General features: G+C 31.3%; 1 protein-coding gene across 2 annotated transcripts; it reads right to left on the bottom strand.

Moving 5' to 3' along the window:
* Positions 1-4,816: 4,816 nt before the first annotated feature.
* Positions 4,817-10,301, bottom strand: LOC120070625 (dormancy-associated protein homolog 3-like). Of its 2 annotated transcripts, none has more exons than XM_039022444.2 (3): positions 9,951-10,301; positions 8,173-8,331; positions 4,817-5,266 (listed from the first exon to the last, which is right to left on the bottom strand). In XM_039022444.2, the coding sequence occupies exons 1-3, from the start codon at positions 10,063-10,065 to the stop codon at positions 5,163-5,165; spliced, it is 378 nt and encodes a 125-aa protein (XP_038878372.1). In that variant the 5' UTR covers positions 10,066-10,301; the 3' UTR covers positions 4,817-5,162. The 2 variants fall into 2 exon arrangements, with proteins under 2 accessions (XP_038878372.1, XP_038878371.1); XM_039022443.2 differs by having other exon boundaries at positions 4,817-5,262; positions 9,951-10,189.
* Between the last annotated feature and the right edge of the window lie 11,560 nt (positions 10,302-21,861).

Raw genomic sequence — 21,861 nt, 5'->3', positions numbered from 1 at the left:
AGATTGGGAGAGAAGTGATACGTTAAAAGAGAAAAATGAGATTTAAATAGAGGTTTGAAGTTCAATTCAATAATAATAATAACTATGGCAACAACAATAATAATATGTGACCCTTGGTCACAATAATTTTTCTTTAAATTGAAAACCATTTTAAAAGTTCTTTCTTTTTGTTTTTTTTTTTTAAAATTTAAAAGATATATTTAAATAGCACAATTCAATTTCTCCGATCAATTTGTTTCTTTCTATATACGTGTATATAACAAGTATTATCACATTTCATTATTTGATTGATTCATGTATGTCATTCATCATTGCTCTAAACTTATTTGTTTATAACTCATTTGTTTGAAGTCTGATGTGAGTAATTCAAAATATGTCAGAATCGTCTTCTTGAGATCTACATTATAGACATAAAATCGTCTTTTCGAAATCTATGCTATTGACACTTTAAAACACTAAAAAAATCGATAAATAAAATCAAAATATATAGTATGATTCAAGCTAGTAATGCTAGTACTAAGGTTGGCATCACTTAACACTTCAAAACTCTCTAATATGATCACTTTCAGGCTGCCTACAACTATTGAACTATATGGTTTGTCAATCCCTGGCCAATGCACTTGGAAAGTTAGACACCCTTACAACTTTGGTGTCTTCCGATCTATAATATTTTGGAGTTCGGGTTTGCAATTTGAGGGATTAAAATTGATAGATTTATTGAAAGTGCATGAACTAAAATCGGACAATTTAAAATATAGAGACTAAAATTAAACAAAATTCAAACTTATTATTGAAAATTCCGACCTCATCTTCTAAGATCGTAGTAGCTAAAAATCTATGTAGTAAATATTTTTAGCTATTTCTCATTCGAGTCTCTCTTTTTATTAGCTATTCCTCTCAATTCCCCAATATATGAAAATTTTTAATAGATTTTTTGTGGAGGTTCAAAATTCATGCACAAAGAATAGCTAAATTAGAAAATTGGAGGAAGAGGCACTAACGGAGGATAATTTTGTTTTTATCCAACTTATTTTTCTCTTTAATTTTTGGGTTTATTTGAATTTAAACATGTGTAATTCTTTTTCTACTGACAACAAAAATGATGTTCGTATTTTTAAGAAAAAAAATATTTTAAATGATAAAATTGTTGAAAAATATTTATAAATAATAACAAAAAAGCACAATCTATTTATGATAGATTACAATCTATATCTATCATGACATAGATAGATACAGATAATAGTCTATCGCATTTTATCATAGTTTATCGTATATAAATAGTGAAATTTTACTATATTTATAAATATTTCGGTTTATTCTCTTATATTTGAAAACAACCGTACTTTTAATTTAATAAGTTGATGTATTTGGATTAAATTATATGCTTTCATAGTTATAGTTGATTGACATTGTTATTTGACAATAAATATCTTATATATTATTAAAAAAATTATTAATATCAATTTTTGCAACATGTCAAGTGTAAAAAAAAATAGAATTTCATACTTTCGTTTCATTTCTTAGGGGTATCCAACAAATAAATTTTTCATATGAATGGTTTTTCAAATGTAAAAATAAGGATTTAAAATCATATTCTTCTTTTAAAATTTTGAAATTTGGAATTATTTCTATCCAAATTCTGACTCCAAATAGAACGTAATTTCTTTTGATTGTATTTTCTCATCTCTATTTCCTAAAAAGAGATATACATCTCGAAATTAAAAAGTTTGAGACATGTTTGATATACTATCTAAATTTTGTTCTATATTTTCAAATTCAATGAGTTGAATGAATGGAACAAAAATCCATTTGTATTTATTTTTCGTGTCTAAATTTTAAATTTTAGAATATTATATAAGAAAAGATAAAAAATTCAATAAATATTTGATTAATCATGTGCTTATTTTCATTATACTAAAGATATACGTTATTATAAAATTTTAATAATGTAACTTTTTTAACAAAATTATTAAAATTATTTAAGACAGACAACATATTCTGAAATTCAATCTAATTTAGAAGATTCATAACCATTTTCTATGGTTTATACCATTATATTTAAATTGAAACCTTGAAAACATAAAATACAAACTCTCTAATCTTCTGTAACACCCTAAATTTTGTTAGTAATGTAATTTCAGTAATTTATATTAATTAAAGACATTTTTGGAATTTTTTGGAAGTTCAATTTTGATTATTGAGATTTAATGTAAATGGGGATTTGACTTTTAATTTTGGAATTTTGTTTTGAAGAGGAAAGGATTTAATATGTTATGTTTAGAAGGAATGAATAAAAAATAAAATGAACTAAAGTAAAGTAAAATCAATTAAAATTTTATTTTTCATTTTTCTTTAAAAAAATAATAAATCTCTCCCTCATCCCTCTCCTTTGTAACCAAGACCCTCCCTCCATTTTCTTCTTCCTTGCCGCACACCTAGCCGCCACAGCCCTAGTCGCCGTGCACCTCCAACCGACCACCGTTTGTCGACCTCGAAGCGCTACATGTCCGCTTTCAACCGGTCCCACGTGCCACCAATCGTCCAGCCATCGACCTCCCTCCAATTGCGTTGCTTGCCATTCGTGGGTTTCGGCCGACCAAATCCCGAAAGTCTGACCACGCCGCTCGTCGTTGCGTCGTCCCTTTCAGCCGTTCGTTTCGTCCGCGAGTAACCAGAAGCTCTCCAGCTGCTGCCGTGAGCCTCTGTCCAGCCGGGCCGCTCGTCCAAATTCCCTCCAGCCGCCCATCCGCCGCCCCAGCTTCACCATTGCCGGTCGCCGTCGTCCCTACCGCGTCGGGTCCGCTTTGATCTTTGTCAGAATCTTGGATTAAGGGAAAGTGTAAATTGTTTTGATTGGATTCCTTGAGGATTTCTCGATTTAAGTTTGACTGAACCATGGACTGCGACCTAAAATAATTTGTCATGATGTTGGGTGTTAGGTTTGGATCTTGAGGTGTCCTGGTGTCTTTGTTTTGGGTGATTTAAGTTTGATCCTGTGGGCTTTCAGTTTCGTTGGACAAGGAAGAAGTTGAGCTTGCTAATTTCTAGAGTTTGCGAGTAAAGGTAAGTAATCTTACTACTGAAACTGCCTTTAAACTGGGTGATAAATTTACGATTTCTTTTGAGGATTTTAAGACTGTTTACAAGGATAATTTTGATTGTTCTGAGATTGAATGAACTGTTTAGAAGAGATATATGAGCATGTGATAATATGTCTGAAGCATGTTAATGTATGAGCATGATTTAGAATCTTATGAGTTATATTAAAGTGATGATTGAGCATGACCCTTAAATGTAAGTTAAGTAGCACTCCTACCAGAAAGTCTTAAAGTTAGATGAGGATTCGACATTTACTGATTCACATAGTTATGCGATTTATTATGAGAATGTGTAGGCCGTACTATATATTATGAAATCTCAAATACTTGATTGTTTACATAGTTTAGTGCATGAAAGGGATGTACTAGAGCAGATCCATTAACACTAGATTAATTACGTATGTTGAGGTTAATGAACATGACCTTGATGAGGAGATTTTAGAGGATTCATGATTAGGTGAATGTTATATGTAATAGGAAGTTAGATGTCATTTTTTTTTCCTTTCCAGACTATGTGACTGCATGAAAGTAATGCACGTCCAAGGACCTAGTACATGAAAGAGATGTACTAGGGCTGGTGTGTATGAAAGTGATACATACCTAGAGGGTACCGGGGTGTACGATGAGGTACATACTCAGTGGGTTATGTATATACAAAAGAGGTGTATGCTTAACCATGTGTACGAAAGAGGTACACATCCCTACATTTATAGAGAGGATCTGGGGTGTACGGAAGAGGTACATACTTAGTAGGTTAGGTGTATACGAAAGAGGTGTATACTTAACTAGGTGTACGAAAGAGGTACACCTTCAGTGGGTTATGTGTATATGAAAGAGGTATACATAACTATGTGTACGAAAGAGGTACACATTAAGTGGGTTATGTGTATACGAAAGAGGTGTATGCATAACCATGCATATGTAAGATATTGTGTTTCCTTCGAGATTCACCAGAGGTTGTGGGTCCTACGGGACTTATTTGAGGTAGTGGGCATATTCAATTACCTTAGGATAGAAATAAGTTTTTCATGTATATATGTATTCCATGATGACAAGAATAATTTATATGTTCCACTAGGGATAGGCGTCTAGAGGACATAGATGCCTAACTTGACCCCAGTAGTGGGGTTACTTACTGAGTATTTTATACTCATTCTTTCTTATATTAATGTTTCAGGTAAGAAGTAGAGATGCACCAGCGATGGTGCAGCGGGATTCGTGATCGTGCCACTGGGACTAGTTTTTACGTTTCCGCATCATGAGAGTTAGAGTTCTTTTCATGTTTCTCTTAATATTTAGTTTTGATGTTTGAAACTTATTATTAATAATTGTTTTTCATATGTATTTATTAACCTTTATGATTTATGGGTACTCTATTATTGTTTTTAACAATTGCATTTAATAAATGTCTTTTGAACTTTTCTTGTTTTAATTAGCATTTATTTCAAATAACTGAGCATCATTTTAAATTCTTTGCATGCATTTATTTTAGTAACGGCCTTACCTAAGTCTTAGGGGGTTGGGTCATTACATCTTCATTGATTCTCATAAAATACAAATTGATTCTCTTATTTTCAAAATTTTCCTTTCAAATCATCATCAATATTATTAGAATTCAAAATATACTTATATATCTTTTGATAAATCCAGATGCAGTTATTGAAAATGATGAATTAGATAGAAAATAAGTTAAAAAGAAAGTGTTGGTCCCTCTAATATGTACACAACTAAAGACACCATCATTGATAATTGAGACATTATGATAAACTACAAAGTACAAACCATAACTCATATAATACACAAAAGGATTTTACCCCACAGCCAAAATCTTTCTTAGATGATCGTTCACAATATTGACAACCCTACCCATAACATATAGCCAAAACATACTTATATAATTCAAACTATATCATATGAACAAACGACACAGTAAAAAGTCTTTTTAACATTTTTCGACAAAAAACTATGGACAATATTAAACACCGTAATCCTAAAAGACGTGAAGATTGTCATTCATCATCTCATCTGCCTAAGTTTTGGAGTCGAAGATTATGGCATCATATCTCACATGTCAAAAGGAGAAGTAGGAGTCCGAGGTCCGACTTCGTTTGTTGTCTTCCCATAAGCATCCGATGTCGATCTTCTTCGAAATCTGAATGATTCTCTACCTCCATAACAAACACAACTCAACCATGTTAATATTAACTTACCACATAATTGCTTCTATAATAATAAGAATAAATAAATAAATAAACCACCCCAAGGAATGAAATTATTACATCATTTATTATTTTCTTCAAATAATTACAAATGGACGAATAATAATCTATATCCAGAAATATCAACATCAATTAGCCTTGTGGGCATAGCCTAGAGATTGAATAAGCCACATTGAAGAAGGAAAAGGTCCTATAATTATAGGTTTTATTTTATTTTATTTTTTTATTAGATAAAACTAACATTATTGTGATTCACTTAAATTATTAAATATGCTCTATATATATCAAAGTCCAGCTTATAAAAAAAAAATTATATACCTTCAACTAAAATATTAGATAGATTTAAATATCGAACCATACATGTTCTTAAACCCAAAAAGGTATATACTTTTTAAATTAGATTGATACATTTCAAAAACTGTGTACTATTCTTGTAGAAAAGCAATACTATTTAAAATCTGATGAACATTTTGTCTTTGTCTTTTTTATTTTTAAAAATTAAGCCTTTTTCCTATAATCTCTTAGAATCATTTACATATTTCTTTTCAAATTTTTAAATAAATTTCAAAAACAAAAACAAACTTTTAAGGACTACTTTTTAATAAAACTTGACTTGATTTTGAAACATTGATAGAAAAAGATAACAAAAATAAATAAATAAATGAAATAAATGTTGATAAAAAAATTTTCAAAACTTAAAAACAATAAAACAAAATAGTTATCAAACAACCTAACTATTTGATTTTTAATTTATATTTTTTTGAAAACTAAGCTTATCGATATTACTTTATTATTTTTTTTTTATAAGGGAAGAACTTCATTTTGTTGTCTACTTTGTTTTAAAATAATTGATAATTGATAATTAATAATTAATAATTTTTAATTAATAATTTTCTTTTAAGAAGGATAAAAGAGCATTGTAAAAAAATTGTTAAGTAATTTAAACAATCACAACTTTTTGGGGAAAAAAACCAAAAGGCTATCAAATTTCCCTTTCACATCCTTAAAGTGTATTTGGCAAAAGATAATGATTTATAACTAAAGTTCCGTTTAGTAATCAATTTATTTTTATTTTTTATTTTTCAAAATTCCTCATCATTTTTTACATTAATTTACATCTATCTTAAGTAGAATGGCTGAATTGTTAACCAAATTTCAAAAAGATTAACATCTTTTAAAAAAATACATTTTTTATTTTTTAAAATTTGACTTGGTTTTTTAAACGAAAAAGTAGATAACAAAATAAGAAATTTAGAGATGGAGATGAAAATAGTATCTATCGACTTTATTTTAAAAAACAAAAACGAAAAACAAGATATTACCAAACGAGACTTAAAAAAAAAAAATTCTTCATCTTTTTTGAGATATTATTTCCTCTAAATTATACTGAAGGATAAAAATATCCACCAATACATCGATATAATTAATTTAAATGTTTTTTAAAACTTTTTAAATTTAATATTGATAATTTATCTATATACATCAACGTATGTTTGACTACCTATGCTCAGCAAATAAGAACGATTAGGTTTTGACATATAATTAAAAAATGTCTTTGGATATATAAAAAATCAAGGAAGTAGAAAAATTCCAACTAAGGAACCAATATTTTAGTTTCAAATTGTAACTTGGATGTGCTAAATCTAATTAAATTCATTTTTTATATTTGTTTGTTAAGAGGAAAAAAAGAATACTTGTAGTAGAAAAACTTGTGAGAAAGAACTCTTGTAATTATTGGAATTGGAGAAATAATTCTATGAATATACAAAATTTTCACACGGTAGATTGGATCGGGATTTTTCTCCAATTTTGAAAATTTCCCATAAATTCTTGTATTATTTTTTTAAATTTTTTTAATTATACTATTATTGAAATATTCATATGAAATTTTTCCAACAATTACCAACTCAAATTTGTGGCTTTAATCTATAATTATTAAAAAAAAAAACTTGCAAGACATTTTAACTGAGAACTGCATTTATCTTTATACAACCAGAAAGTTGGGAAAAACTGTGAAAACTACTACATGGCAGTTTTGTTATTTTCAATTATGGGATTTTTTTAATTGTTTAATTTTTTTGTAGTTTAAGCTGTCAGCTTTGATTTGTTGAATAAACTATCGGTGTACATACATCCAAAGGGGTACGATGGCCATTTTCAAACCCACACTATAATCAATACTCAATTAATTATTACCATTTAGAATAGACTGCCCAATCGGAAGGCCACAACTCACAACCCCACTAAACGACAAAGTAAAAGCCTCCATTTCCCCCCTTTTTTCCCATGTCATCGGAAACAAAACCCATTAACATTAAATAATAATAACAAAATCACATATTAATATCTTTTCACTTACAATATTAATTATTAAAATTTATTTAAATTACAAACTTACTCTCTTATTTAATATTTTTAATTAATTCGTCAAAATGAAAATAGTTCAACGTATATAATGTTTGTATTATCAAATTTGTAGTAAGAGATTTGATACCCTCCTACGTATGATAAGGAAAAAAAGAACTTTCAATTATCTTCTAGAGTTTTAAATTTAAATTTTATGTTTAATGAAATTAAAATTTTTGTAGTGTAGATTTGTGAATATTAGAAAATCAAATGATAGAAGTTAATACTAAAAGACTGAAAGTAAGTTTTTAGTAAAAAGAATAAATCGAGATTAAAAATGTAAATCTTATAATTAAGGAACAAAATTGAAACAAAACTTAAATTTTATTTTAAAGGTAAGATTGCAACATTTTAAACCTAAAAGCTATATTGAAATTAAACCTAAAAGTTCAAATAGAAAATAGACAAAAAAAAAAAAAAAAAATGTAGAAACTAAAAAGGTAACTTACCGGAAAACGGAGAAGTCGGTGGGGTGGAAGAGGCGGCTGGTGAGACCGGTGGTGAACCGTATTGGTAACCAGGTGGCTTTACAATCATAATTCTCCTCGAAACTCTGACAGCCTCCTCTGACGACGTCGTTCCTTCCTCGTAACTCTTCCCATTGGATTCTGCTCCCAAATAGCAAATTTACCATTTAGGAAGAGGTATTAAATTTTGAATGTTTCTATTTTCTCTTCACATCCATTCTTCTCAAACACAATTGGCCAATACAATCAACTATGCTCAATTAAAATCTTTGTTATGTATTTATATTCCCTATTACTTAGTTCATGTATAAATTCCTTTTTATTCAAAAAAAAAAAAAAAAAAAAAAAAAGAGGAGTGGAAATTATCCACCTTCAAGTCACTTGTTACCATCTACATATAAAACGTTTAGATTCTATTGGGTATCATTTGATTTTTTTTTAAAAAAATTGAACCTATTTTATTCAAATTTCTTACTATGATTTGCATCTTTTAGTGATTAAATTTTTAATCAAATTAAAAAAAAAAATTCTTTTTGAAAGCTACCTTGTTAATTCTTAAAATTTGACTTGATTTTTTAAGTCATGGTTGAAAATTAGATAACAAAAAAGAAATTTGAAGGTAGAGATAATGTCCATAAACTTAATTTTTAAAAATAAAAATGAACACAACCTTAGATATTGACGTTTAACATAAAATATCAATCGAACATCGGATGATATATAAATTTATCGCATTATAGTACTTCTATTACTACTACTACTTGAAGTGGAGTTTGATAATATATTATTTTAATATGTTAATCCACAAAATTCTTAAATATTTCTTTTATGGTAATGAGTGATTTTTCTTAAAAGATCTAATCGGAGAATATAATATTTTAATTAATTTAGTAAATTAGATCCTTATATCCAGGAAAATTAAAAATTTTATTTGTCTTGCTATTTTAAAAGAAAAATATTGGGATACAATTAAGCTACATTCAACCACTCAATTATCATTATCTAATTAATATTTGTCATGTGACAAATATTTACTTTCTTTATTTATATATATATATAAACTTTTTTATACTATATGAAATTAAGAGGCAACCAAAGATTTCATTTAGTTCTTATAATTGTACTCCGCTGTCAATTGAAACTAAACTAAATTTCAAATATTAAAACTAAATGATTAATTCAATATTTGGGATTAATTGGAATGTCTGAAACCCAAAATGTAGATCCAAATTATTATGAAAATAAAATTTGGATATTCTTAAAATTTAAAAGGTAAATTTAAGTTAAAAACAAAATTGAATCCTGAATTTGACTGAGTAACGATTTAGTCTCTATTCCCTAGAACTTATGAAAATTGAAATGGTTCGAGAATTAAATTTATTTATAAACTATAAGAAAACTGGTCCGTTATATTTAATTTTGATGAAAATTTTCGCATCATGAAATTGTTACTTGTTAGGTTAAAAAAATTAAGAGATCTTTGTGATGCGGAATTAATTATTATAGTCTGTCCAATAGATTATGATAATCTGTATTTCCGCTTAAACTATTTTAATCCAGTTAGAAAATAGTAAACACGGTATTGGGAGGTAGAGATAAGATAATAAATAATAAACAGGATAACAAACAGGAATTTGAAATAAAATTATTGTAGATAATCGTAGATCGTAAATAATTGTAAACAACGTTGTTATATTTAGACCTAAAGATAGCGTCGACTATAATAGAATGGTTAGAAATTATGGTCCGCGGTAGCGTACCCTTAGGGGAGGCGGATCGAGAAGCGAAGGTCGGGTGCTTGCGGAGCTTGCCGAGGCCGGAGTCCGGCGTCGGTCCGGCAAGCGTGTCATCCCACAGCTGGTCCAGTAGCCCCATCACCAACAAACCAGTGACGGCGACGGTGGACTTGAGGGAATTTTGCGGCGGTAGTTAGAAAGAGAGAGAAACTTCCGATCAATCAATAAACGCTCACAAAAGCGGTGGCGGAGCGGTGTGAAGTTATTTAAAGAGAGATGAATAAATGTCGAACAAGTTTGTAATTACACTAGGAGACATCTGGACCGTTGGATGGACCAGAAGAAGTAGTGACGTGGCAAATACATGGAATAGGCACGTATTGTGGAATCTGGATAAGATCAAATAAATGGGGATAGCACGTGATGCCAAAAGTCATGGAGGTGGGACCCTGTGACGTCAGCTCATGTGACTCTTTTACTTCTTTTTTATTATTATTATTATTTTTAACTTTTTACCAAGTGTGCTCGATGTCCAAATTGATATTCTATTTTTTTCAATTTATTATTAGAGAGGAGGATAAATATGTCCATGTTTTAGTAATTTTGGCATTTTCTTACAGATTGTTGGTCTGGAAAGATGTTTTTATCGATAGTATTCTCTCCTCATCAGAGGTTTAGGGAGTAGTCGGTCATGGATTTGCTCTTGAATTATTGGCTAAATATACCTCAACGGTTTAAAGCCCTAGACACATCATCCTAAAAGTCAAATGTTCTAAAATTCTTATCCACATTATCCCCTCTTTTTTTTTTTTTTTTTTTTGGGCAAATACCAATTTCTATCTCTGAACTTTGAAGATTGTATCAATTTAAATCTAAATTAATAGTTGTACCAATTTAAACTCTGGACTTTGAAGGTAATATCAATTTAAACCTCAAACTAATAATTGTACCAATTTAAACCTGAACTTTCATAAGTGTATCAAAATAAACATAATGAAGGGCTTAAATTGATATACTTATGAAACTTCAATATTTAAATCGATATACTTGTGGAAATTTAAAGTTTAAATTGATACAATTATTAGTTTGACGTCTAAATTGATACATTTATAAAAGTTCAGAAATTAAATTGATTTAATTAGTAGTGCGGGATTTAAATAATTGATACAACTCCAAAATTTATGGATGTAAATTAATACCAACCTTTTTTTAAAACAAAAATTTAATTATAGTTAGCAAGAAACTAACTACAAGTGCTGCTTTAATGAAAGAATTTCATTAAACCCAACAGACAAGAAACTAACTACAAGTGCTGTTTTAATGAAAGAATTTCATTAAACCCAACAGACGTCACAACCAGGAACGTGTAAGTTCCTTAACAAGGATAAAAAAAAGATAAATAGCAACCAGAAAATGTGCACTATTACAAAATCTACATTACTTGATACTTATAATTTTTAATTACTTGACGTTTCTTTAGAAAAAAAAAAAAGTCAAGTAATAACCTTTTAGAAAAGAAAATATCAAGTAAAAATGTTAAAAAAGCAGAGACTGACAGAATGTTTTAGATATTTTCATGCGAACCATAATTTGACATATTTTTTCATGTCAAGTATAATAACCTCTTACTTGATACGAATAAAATATCAAGAATAATTGACTTATTATTTTAAAGAAGTAAAAGGGTTAAATGCCCTAGATTGTCATTTTGTCTCCACTCATTCTCTTGCGGCTGCTGTGATATTTCAGTCGACCTTCAAGCATTATTCCGTCCGTTCGACCTTCAAAATTGTTGTCATCCGTTCTTTCTGTCAATGTTCGTTGAACATTCCATCCGTTTGCCGTTCATTTGACCTTCAAAATCGTTGTTGCTCGTTCTTTCCGTCAACGCCCGTTCGACATTCCCTCCGTTCGCCATCTGTTCGACCTTCAAAATCGTTGCCGTTTGTTCTTTCTGTCGACGTCTGTTCGACATTCAGTCCGTTCGCCATTCGTTCGACATTTTCTGGTTTGTGCTAATTGTTCTCCCTTGCGACTTCGATATTGTGCTAATCGTTGTTGCATTCTTCCTGTCGACATTGCGGCTATGTTTTTTGGTTTGTAAGTTTTATTCACCCTTTTAATTTCTTATATTCCTCCACGATTCGATTCTGTTGATGTAAACGTTCATTTAGAATTTTGGATACTTGTTATTAGTTTTGATTTGCAGGGAACTATGGCTTAATCCTTTTTGTCTGTGTGGATTTAGTTTACTTTCAACATCAAATTTGGTAAAAGCTTAATCTAGCATCATGAGAACCTTAACTCTTTCATATTTTCAATTCTATTTTATGAACTTTCATCTAATTGTGATATTAAGATTGTGTTCTCTCTTTTATAGTATTGACTATGTATTTACCATCATGATATTATAATATTTTCATTCCTAATTTTGAATTTTTTTAACTGTTTTTTCATTCTTTACTTACGGGGGTAGTTTATAATCTCTTTCTTTGTTTTGTACTTTTTTTCTTCTTATGTGTAAAATATCTAAGGTTTTATTTTCCAATCTAGCTTAAAGAACACACAATTCCTTATTTTTGTTCTTATTATAGTGAATATTGTTTGGTTGATAATGGGCATATTTAGATTTTGAAAGCATTTGATCCCATTTGAAATCATCTGTCTTTACTTTAGCATAATAGAAAAGTGGTTGTAGTTACTCTTTACACCATTTAATTCTTAAGATTTTGAATTTGGTAAAACATCTATTCATTACAATATTAGTACACATTTGAAGTTTTTGAGAGTTCAAGTTCTTAAGTTCTCTATAAATATCAATTTCATACAAATTTTATAAGTTATATGAGTTATCTAATGTGGAAAGAATTATGTTATGTGAGATGTGATCAAATTTTGTAGCATGCAAAAAGTGAAGACTTTATCAATAGTAGCTTATATCACATAAGTAAATGTTATTTGTTTATGACATATTATCACTTTATTAATTAGTAGTAAGTTAATGTGTTCGATCTATTATTGTAGGTACCTACACTCGTTCATTGTTGATTCAAATTAAGAGTCGGAGTACATTTTTGTAGATCGATCTCTTATATCCGTGGGCCAAAATATTCAAGAAGTTAGAGCGTGGAAACTTTGTAGTAGATTAATGGCTTCTGAACAAGATCAATTAGTTATTACTCTTTATAATCCTGAGTAAGTATAATTAGTTATTGCTCCTTATTCTCATGTTCTACCTTACTTCTTGGGTGACTTGAAAGCAAAATCTTTTTTTTCATGTTTTTTTTCCAATATAGAATTGTATTGAGATCATTGAACTTGTATACCAAATAATGGAATATGAGAAAATTAGGTCAAAAAATTTGCATGTTTGGTCTATGATGGAGTAAATTTTTTTTTTTTGTGCTTTTAGGCCAAGAAAATATTAATTTAATGAGCTACCTTCATATTCCATACTAATTAGTTGTGTATTTTATTAGTGATCATTGGTCATTAATTGTTATTAATGCGTATGATGACATGATGTACTATCTTGACTCACTGAGAACAAATTTGCGAGAAGATATCAAAAGAGTCGAAAAACCATATTTTGGAAAACAGTAAAGGCAAGTATAAGAGCATTAAAAAAATTAAAAGAATGATGTATATTTAGTGCATCTATATACATTACTACAAAATGGACATTACTTGATACTTGTATATTTTAATTACTTGACGTTTCTTTGGAAAACAAATATCAAGTTATGTGATTTTGAACAAGAAAATGTCAAGTAAAAGGATTAAAAAAGCGGAGATTGATGGAATATTTCGGATATTTTCATGCGAACCTTTACTTGACACAGTTTTCGTGTCAAGTAATATAAGGTCTTACTTGACACGTTTCAAGTGTCAAGTATACGAAGCTCTTACTTGACACTTTTGTCATGTCAAGTAAAAAAAAAAAAAATTGCCTAATAATATTTTTCAAATAAAATATCAGGCATTTTTGAAACCCTAGCCATTCGTGAAGTAGTCCATTGTGCCTTCGGAGTTTTTTTCTACTTGACATTTTTGTTGTGTCAAGTAAAATAGAAAACATTTGCCTAATAATATTTTTCAAATAAAATATCAAGCATTTTTTAAACCCTAGTCATTCGTGAAGTAGTCCATTGCACCGTCGAAGTTTTTTTCTGCTCGCCTCGCGTCTTCTCTCCCATCACACCGTTGAAGTTTTTTTTTTTGATCGCCTTGCGTCTTCTCTCCCATCGCACCGTCGACCTCTACAACCAATCATTTGTGCCGATCGTTTTGTGTCTAGCCATCAATTTGTGCCGATTGTTTTGCGTCTAGCTCGTTCGTCAATCATTTTGTGCCATTGATTTGTGTCGATCATCTAGCTCGTCCGTCGATCGATTTTCATCTAACCATCGTTTTGCGTCTCGTTCGTCGATCGTTTTGTGTAGCGTCGCTCGTGGATTGATCGATTTGTGCAGCGCCGCTCGATTGTTTCTCGTGGTTTGTTTGACTAGTCGACCCACCTTAACGGTTTTTCGGTCTAGCCATCGACTGTCTATAATGCTGCTCGATTGTTTCTCGTGGTTTGTTCGATCAGTCGACCCACCCTGACAATTTTCCGATCTAGCCGTCGACCGTCTGCAGTGCCACTGGTCTATCGACGTGCTCTGTTCAATTGGTCTAGCCACTCTTTGCTTTGTGCTTCAATCGCGCCGTTTGGTAAGCCTTATTTCATTTTCATTGCATCTGCCATTTATTTTCATGTGCCTTGTTTCAAGTTTATCTGTTCATTTTTGTAATTATTACCTTTTTTTTTTTTTTTATTACAAATTAGACATTATGAAGAATTCAAACACACGCATCCAAGAAGTATCTTATTGTCTTCTGACATATTTGGCCATTATATTGAAAACAATGTATAAAGAAAAATGTCCTTCAACCATAAATTAACACATCATTTAGAATTTGAAAGCATTTGATTCCATTTGAAATCGCCGGTCTTTACTTTAGTATAATACAAAAGTGGTTGTACTTGCTCTTTACACCATTTAATTTTTAAGATTTTGAATTTAATAAACCATCTATTCATTACAACATTTAGCACACATTTGAAGTTTTTGAGAGTTCAAGTTCTTAAGTTCTCTATAAATATCAATTCAATACAAATTTTATAAGTTGTATGAGTAATCTAATTTGAATTATTGTAATAATTTTTTGTAGTTCTAAGATTAGCTTATTATAAGTATGGATACATCATGGATGACAAAGAGTATACTATTGAAAGAGTTTGAGTTGGGTGCGGAAAACTTCATCAAATTTGGATTTTTCAATACAAATAATACTACTATACGTTGTCCTTGTTTGAAATGTAGAAATTGTGAAAGACATAATAGCAATGATATTAGAGATCATTTATATTTTAATGGGATTGATGAAAGTTATAAGATTTGGTTTTGGTATGGTGAGGAACTTCCTAGTTCAACCTTACATGGAAAATTCTTTGAGTATAGGTATGAAGAGAATGATGTTGGAAATATAAAAGAAATGTTTGAAATTGCTCATGAGCAATATTCAAAAGATCCCAATGGATTCGAAATACATAACAAATATGTAAGCTAACTTTGCTTGAGATTTTTTTTTTTTTTTTTTTTTTTGGTGTAAAGTTTATTTCATTCTGAATATTATACTTACTCTTTGACGAATGTAGGGAAAACCATTTTCTAGTCTCATTTGCAAAAGACTCGAAAAACAACATTCTGGAAAACAGTTAAGGTAAGTATAAGAGCATTGAAAAAATTAATAGAATGATGTTTATTTAATGCATCTGTATGATATGTGTATTAATTATTGGCTTTGTATTGTAGTGTCCTTTACAAGTGAGAACTATCGAATGTGGGTATTACGTTATGAAATATATGCAAGAAATCGTGACTAAAGAGAAGAATATTATAACAGATGCGGTATGTCTTTAAACTACTTATATATATTGTAACATTATAGATAGTGTAAATAGTAAATAAATATGTATATTTCACTTTCTATATTTTGTAGATTGACACAAGGAACTCGTACTCGCAACTTGAATTGGATGAAGTACGTGTGGAATGGGCTGAATATTTAGGACGCTATAACTCATGGACTTCCTATAAATTGTGTATGTGGCTACATGGGAATGCCCAATTTTCTTTTTGTGTAAATATTTTGTTAAACCATTATAGGTTATATACTTCAAAGAAAAGTGTGGTGGAGGATAGAATTTTAGTCTTGTGATTTTTGGAATACATAGCACATATAGATTGGCCTTACAATTTTGGAATTATCATATATTGGGGTGGGTTGATAGAGTATATACTGTTGTACGATGCATCTTATAAATTTTGGAATCATTCATATAGACATGAGTAATAGAGGAATGAAATTGTTTATTTTAGTATTCTCAATTGTTACGTTGGATATATTGGGCTGATGTGTAACTGTTTAGTTGATGAAATTATCTTATTGGAACAAATGTAATATGTGCAACTGTTTAGTTGATTTAGTTGATCAAATTGTCTTATTGAAACAAATGTAATGCAGGAAATGAGAAATGAAAATTAAATTTGAATGTTTAATTTGGAAAAAAAAGCATAGATGACATTGGAAATGTGTCAAGAGTTAGATTACTTGACCATTATTTCGTGTCAAGATAAAAATATATTTGACAAATAAAAAATGTCAAGAGTAATCACAATAAGTGTCAAGAATTAATACACTTGACATGTCATCAGTGTCAAGTGTATTATATTTCTTGACACGAAAATTGTGTCAAGAATTATTTCTCTTGACGTTTTATACCCGACACTTTTATAAGCGTCAACTACACCCTTTACTTCAAATTGGAAAAACGTTACGTAATCCAATTTCTATAGTAGTGGTGGGATAAAATTACAAGAATGTTTACAAAAGCTAAAGGAGACCTATCTGATCAATACACTTGGCAATCATAATAGTGGCATCCACTACGTTCTTTATTTCAAAAAGATCAACATCCAGATTTTTCAGGACTTAAATGGCATATGTTGAGTCTAACTACACAATTAGAGGTTGACACGACTCCTATCTCGATCGAAGAAACGGAAGATAAGTCAAATCGAATAGCCTCAAAACCCCTTCTAATGCCTAGATAGGCCTTTCATTATCGAAACTCACGAACCCAACACAGATAAGAGCGCCTTGAGAGTTACGAACAACCCAACCTTGTTATGAAATCAACAAATGAAGATAAGCAAAAAAAAAAATGTAAGCAAAAGAGAATCAACACAAATATTTACATGATTCACTAATAGTGTGTTAGTTATGTCCATAGGCAGAGGGAGAGCAGTTTCTTACTATAGAGAATAACTTGGATAAAAAATAAAGGTGTCATTAGGGTTAGAGAGTTTATATAGCGTTTTTCTATGAACTTTAGGGTAAAAAACGTAAATAATGTAAATATGAAAAATACGAATACAACATAGGTTTAGGGGGTGTTGCCCTCGAATCCCTACTAGAGCGTGTTGCATTTGAACCTCGACTCGCTGACCAGTCAATGATATTCCTGTACTTGGTCGACCCAGATATCACACATTCAAGACATTCTAACAAACCCAAATTGCCCTAAATTCCCGTTGTTGCATCAAGACGCATCTGTTGAGGTTGATATCCTAAATATCATAAGGTTCTATAGTTTATAATTTTATTGTACAAATATTTTATTTATTTAATAAAATATGAGATGTTTCATTTGACAATAACATTAAACCCACAAACCAATAAACTAACATCCAAGGTTATCTTCTGTATCTTAAACATGTATGTAGAGACATACAGGTGAATCATGTTTAAGTGATAACCTAAATAGTCTATAGTAGATGGATAAGGCTGGATAACTTATCTTGGTGACACTATGAGTACAACTCGTTTTGTAGATGTTACAATTGTTGTAAATGTTGGGAATGTCCTAGAAATCACAGTTCCTGTTAAACATTCTATTTTATCAATAATAATGACTTGTTAATTTTGCATCTTATTATGAAAATCTAATAAATGCATCCTTGGCTATAATCTGAATATTGTAACTTCGTGTAGTAACATAAACAGGATCAAGTTGACAGTGTATAGCCTAAATGGTCTAATAAGTATAAGGATGAAATTGGGTATCTCATCCTAGTAACACTATTGGATGCGACCCACTCTTGCTTTAGTTTTTGCCAAAATTAGTGAATTTAAATGCTTATGGATCCTTGATATTTTCATTGCATGTTATTTAACTCTTTCAATTGGTATCAGAGCATCTTTTAAGCTTTCAATTCGGTCTAATTTTGGCAAGGTGGATGTTTTTTCATGAGATATATGAAACTGATGCACTGCTATGGTTTTCTCTATTTTGGCATCTTAATTCCATTTAATTTCTCAATTAAATTTGTAATTGGCTCTTGTTTGATGAACATTTATGTGTTAGCAAGAGTTTGTAATTTATTTGGAGTTATTAGAGTTGAAATTAAGATGTAATTGAAGAAACAAGCGAAAGAGGTCGAACTGTTGTTCCAGTATTTTCAGCATCTGCCCAAATTTTGTTGCTGAGGTTCAATTGCTAAATGATCGTTTAGCTCCAAACGTTACATGATGAGAAGAAAAGCTAGACGATCATTTAGTAATATGTGTTGGTCGTTGTGATGTTGAACGCTAAACGATCGTGTACTTGCGGGAGCTAAGCAATGCGTTTATTTACCATGCGATAGCAGTACGCGATCATTTAGTTTTGCCGTGGGAATTAGACGATATGTTGATTTTGCTAAAGAATGGCGTTATACGATTGTTTAGCAACGATACGCGCTAAGCGATGCGATGAAGTGCTACGCGATAGCACTGAGCGATCGTTTGGTTGCAGAGCTAAGTGATCGTGTACATAAATGTTATGCGACGTGATGATGTTCTACACGATGGAGCTATGCGATCGTTTAGCTGTGGTGAATACTAAACGATGACTTGAATGCACTGGGCGATGGTGTTATGCGATCGTTTAGTACTATGCGATGGAGCTATGCGATTGCACTGCGATGGATCTATGCGATTGCTTAGTACTATGCGATGGAGCTAAGTGATTGCGCTACAATGGATCTATGTGATCGTTTAGTACTATGTGATGGAGCTAAGAGATTGCACTGCGATGGAACTAAGTGATCATCTGGTCCTATGCAATAGAGCTAAACGATCATTTAGCTTTCAGCAAACACTATGCGACCGTGTACTTCCTCTCAATCCAAGGCGATGATACTAGACAATTACCTCCAGGCATTACAGGATCGGCTTTAGCAGCATATTAAGGTTAGACCGAGAGCACCGGTTCCACCGGTTTACTCAAGGTTTACTCTGATTCATCCTCAAATGATTTTGGTTGGTCCGGTTCAGACTCATCCAGCCTGGTTCAAGTTGTTTTGGGTTTGTTTTGGAGCAGTTCGTGCGGTTCAAAGATGGTTATGAAGCTGTTTGTAATAGTTAGCTATCTGTTTGCTTATTTATGCCAAAACGAAAACCATAATAGTTAGTATTTAATTGTTTATGCATGAGATGTATGTGATAATTAAATAATTCATGTATATGTATATAGTATGCCATGTAGATTTAAAACCCCACTGTAGGAAGCATGTTACATACATTGACAATATGTTATAATTGTTATAATATATAGTATACATGTTAGGATTATGTTTAATATAATAGTTATATTAGATACCTTTGTTGAATGTTGTGAATGTTAAGCATGTCTAAATTTTGTAAGTTGTTATAAAATTGGTTAGACGTTTAAAATCCATAACAAAGAACAACTGCATGCTCACTTAGGTTAACAACTAATTTTAAATGTTAAAATAGATTGCCGTCTTATAAAATATGGTTACAAACTCATATCGGTTCATAAATCTGTTTAAGGCTGGGGGTACTTAAGTTGACAGTTTAAGGAACACCTCCTACCTGGGGATTATGACCAAACTATTGAGAGTTGTTAACTAATTTATGAGCTTGCGTGAGTGATGCGAGGTAATAAAATGGTTTATCACCTAGACATTATAGGTTAAATCCAATTATAAGAGTTATATTTGGATAAACCGCTTAGACTTAGGTTGTATGAAATTAGCCGCCATTCCTAAGTAAATTACCCAAACATTTAGAACACTTCAGTGGGAGATTAACAATATATTTGATATATAGTTATTAGCTCTCACATCCTCAAGAGTTCACACCCTGAGATCCATGCTCGGCTTCTTGTCGATTTTACCTTGACTGCTCCATACGGAAAGTGTTTGCATGGGTTAATAACAAGGTGAATGAAGAAAGTGGTTCATAGTAAGTGGGTGAAGGAAATGTGTCAAACATTATCCTACAGTCTCCTCCATTAGTTTGAACCGTGAGATTCCTATGTTGCGCCTGCTGTTGTTTTTATGCAGCACTAGCTAGTCGTTAACCGCGACGATCCCTACGGAGGGTTGTAACATAGGATTCGGAACTACCCAAGCTTCAGTAAGATGAATAGGATCTTATAGTTCCGTCTTGGATATTGTCTTCTCTCTCGGAGGCATATTCATACTGCCCTATAAGATCTGAAAATGACGGGTCATGTAACACAAATTTTTATTCTTAAACAATGCGCTGATACAAATATGGACATGAATGAATGAACAAGTCCATGTCCTTGTTACTTCTTCCTCGACAACGGTGCCATAAACTTGTTGATACGCTAGGATTGATGCTAAAAAGATACGCTATGCTATGTTCGAAATGATGCGATACTACCTCTAGATATGGATTAATTATGAATGTTCTTGTAGTATGCCATGCGTCGTCATAAGTTTCCTTACGTTGGAACCAAGTGTAATTCCACCTCAAGTTTCTCGGTGTGATCCGAGGTTGAACACAGGGACTGTTTGAGGTTATTGTGGCATGTTTGTGATATATGTGACCAAGTTTTCAATTTAATAAAAGAGTTTTGTACAAGTATATAAAAGTTGCGATAAAGTAAAGAAAAGTAGTAAAAAAAATGTGATAATAAAATAAGTACAGTAAACCTAAGCTAGATGATACAAGATACAGGCTTCATGAGACAAGATGCTGGGGTCCATGTTGGCTGTGAAAGTTATGCAAAGAACATAGAATATGGCGGCAAGTATTATGTATAACACAGAAAGAAAAAGATAACTAATATAAACAACGCAAGTTTCTTAATTGTGTTGAAGCCATTAGTACGGTTCCGTTTTTCTCTTGGCGTCCATCTTTTAGTGATCGGCCGTGCTCCCACATGTCTATGGTGAAACAGAGACGAACGTAATGAATACAAGGTTGCTTTCATGTCTGGAAGTACTACTCGCTTCAATTAACACATTCTTCTAACCTTCTCTCGATAGATCAGAATGGCATCTTCACTTCTGCTCTCACAGGTGAAGATGTCGCCTAGCATGCCTTAGCTAAACGCATTTACCTTTTTAACACAAGTTAAGTACTCGTTTAATTCATATTAACTACCAGGGGATTAGGAAGACATCATGGAGAAAGTGATTAACGGAGGAACGAAAGTAGACAGAAAATGGGATATGAAAGCAATCGAAACATTTAATATATCTATTAAGTGTTTGATACATGGTGTGAATGAAGAGATAAAGGAAGTGAAATACAATGATGAAAAGAGATAGAACAGATACAAACAAGCGCCAACGTGTTGACACCGATTCAGGTGGAGATCTGCTTGCTGGATTGGATGGATCAGATGGATGGATGAGCTTTCCTCTCAGGCTTGCTCAACCGGTAGCAGGGTTCTCAACACAGAGCTTCTCGACGGGTATTTGACAGAATAGAACTGAGACTCACCTCTCGGCCTTGTCTCGTCTTCTTCTTGGATTTCTTCAGTTAAGCACTCAGCTCAGCCTTTCCT

The sequence above is a fragment of the Benincasa hispida genome, chromosome 2, assembly GCF_027475165.1.
Source record: "Benincasa hispida cultivar pf3 chromosome 2, pf3_genome.v1.1, whole genome shotgun sequence".
Classification (NCBI taxonomy): Eukaryota; Viridiplantae; Streptophyta; class Magnoliopsida; order Cucurbitales; family Cucurbitaceae; genus Benincasa; species Benincasa hispida.
This window is presented reverse-complemented; position numbering and strand designations above follow the sequence as displayed.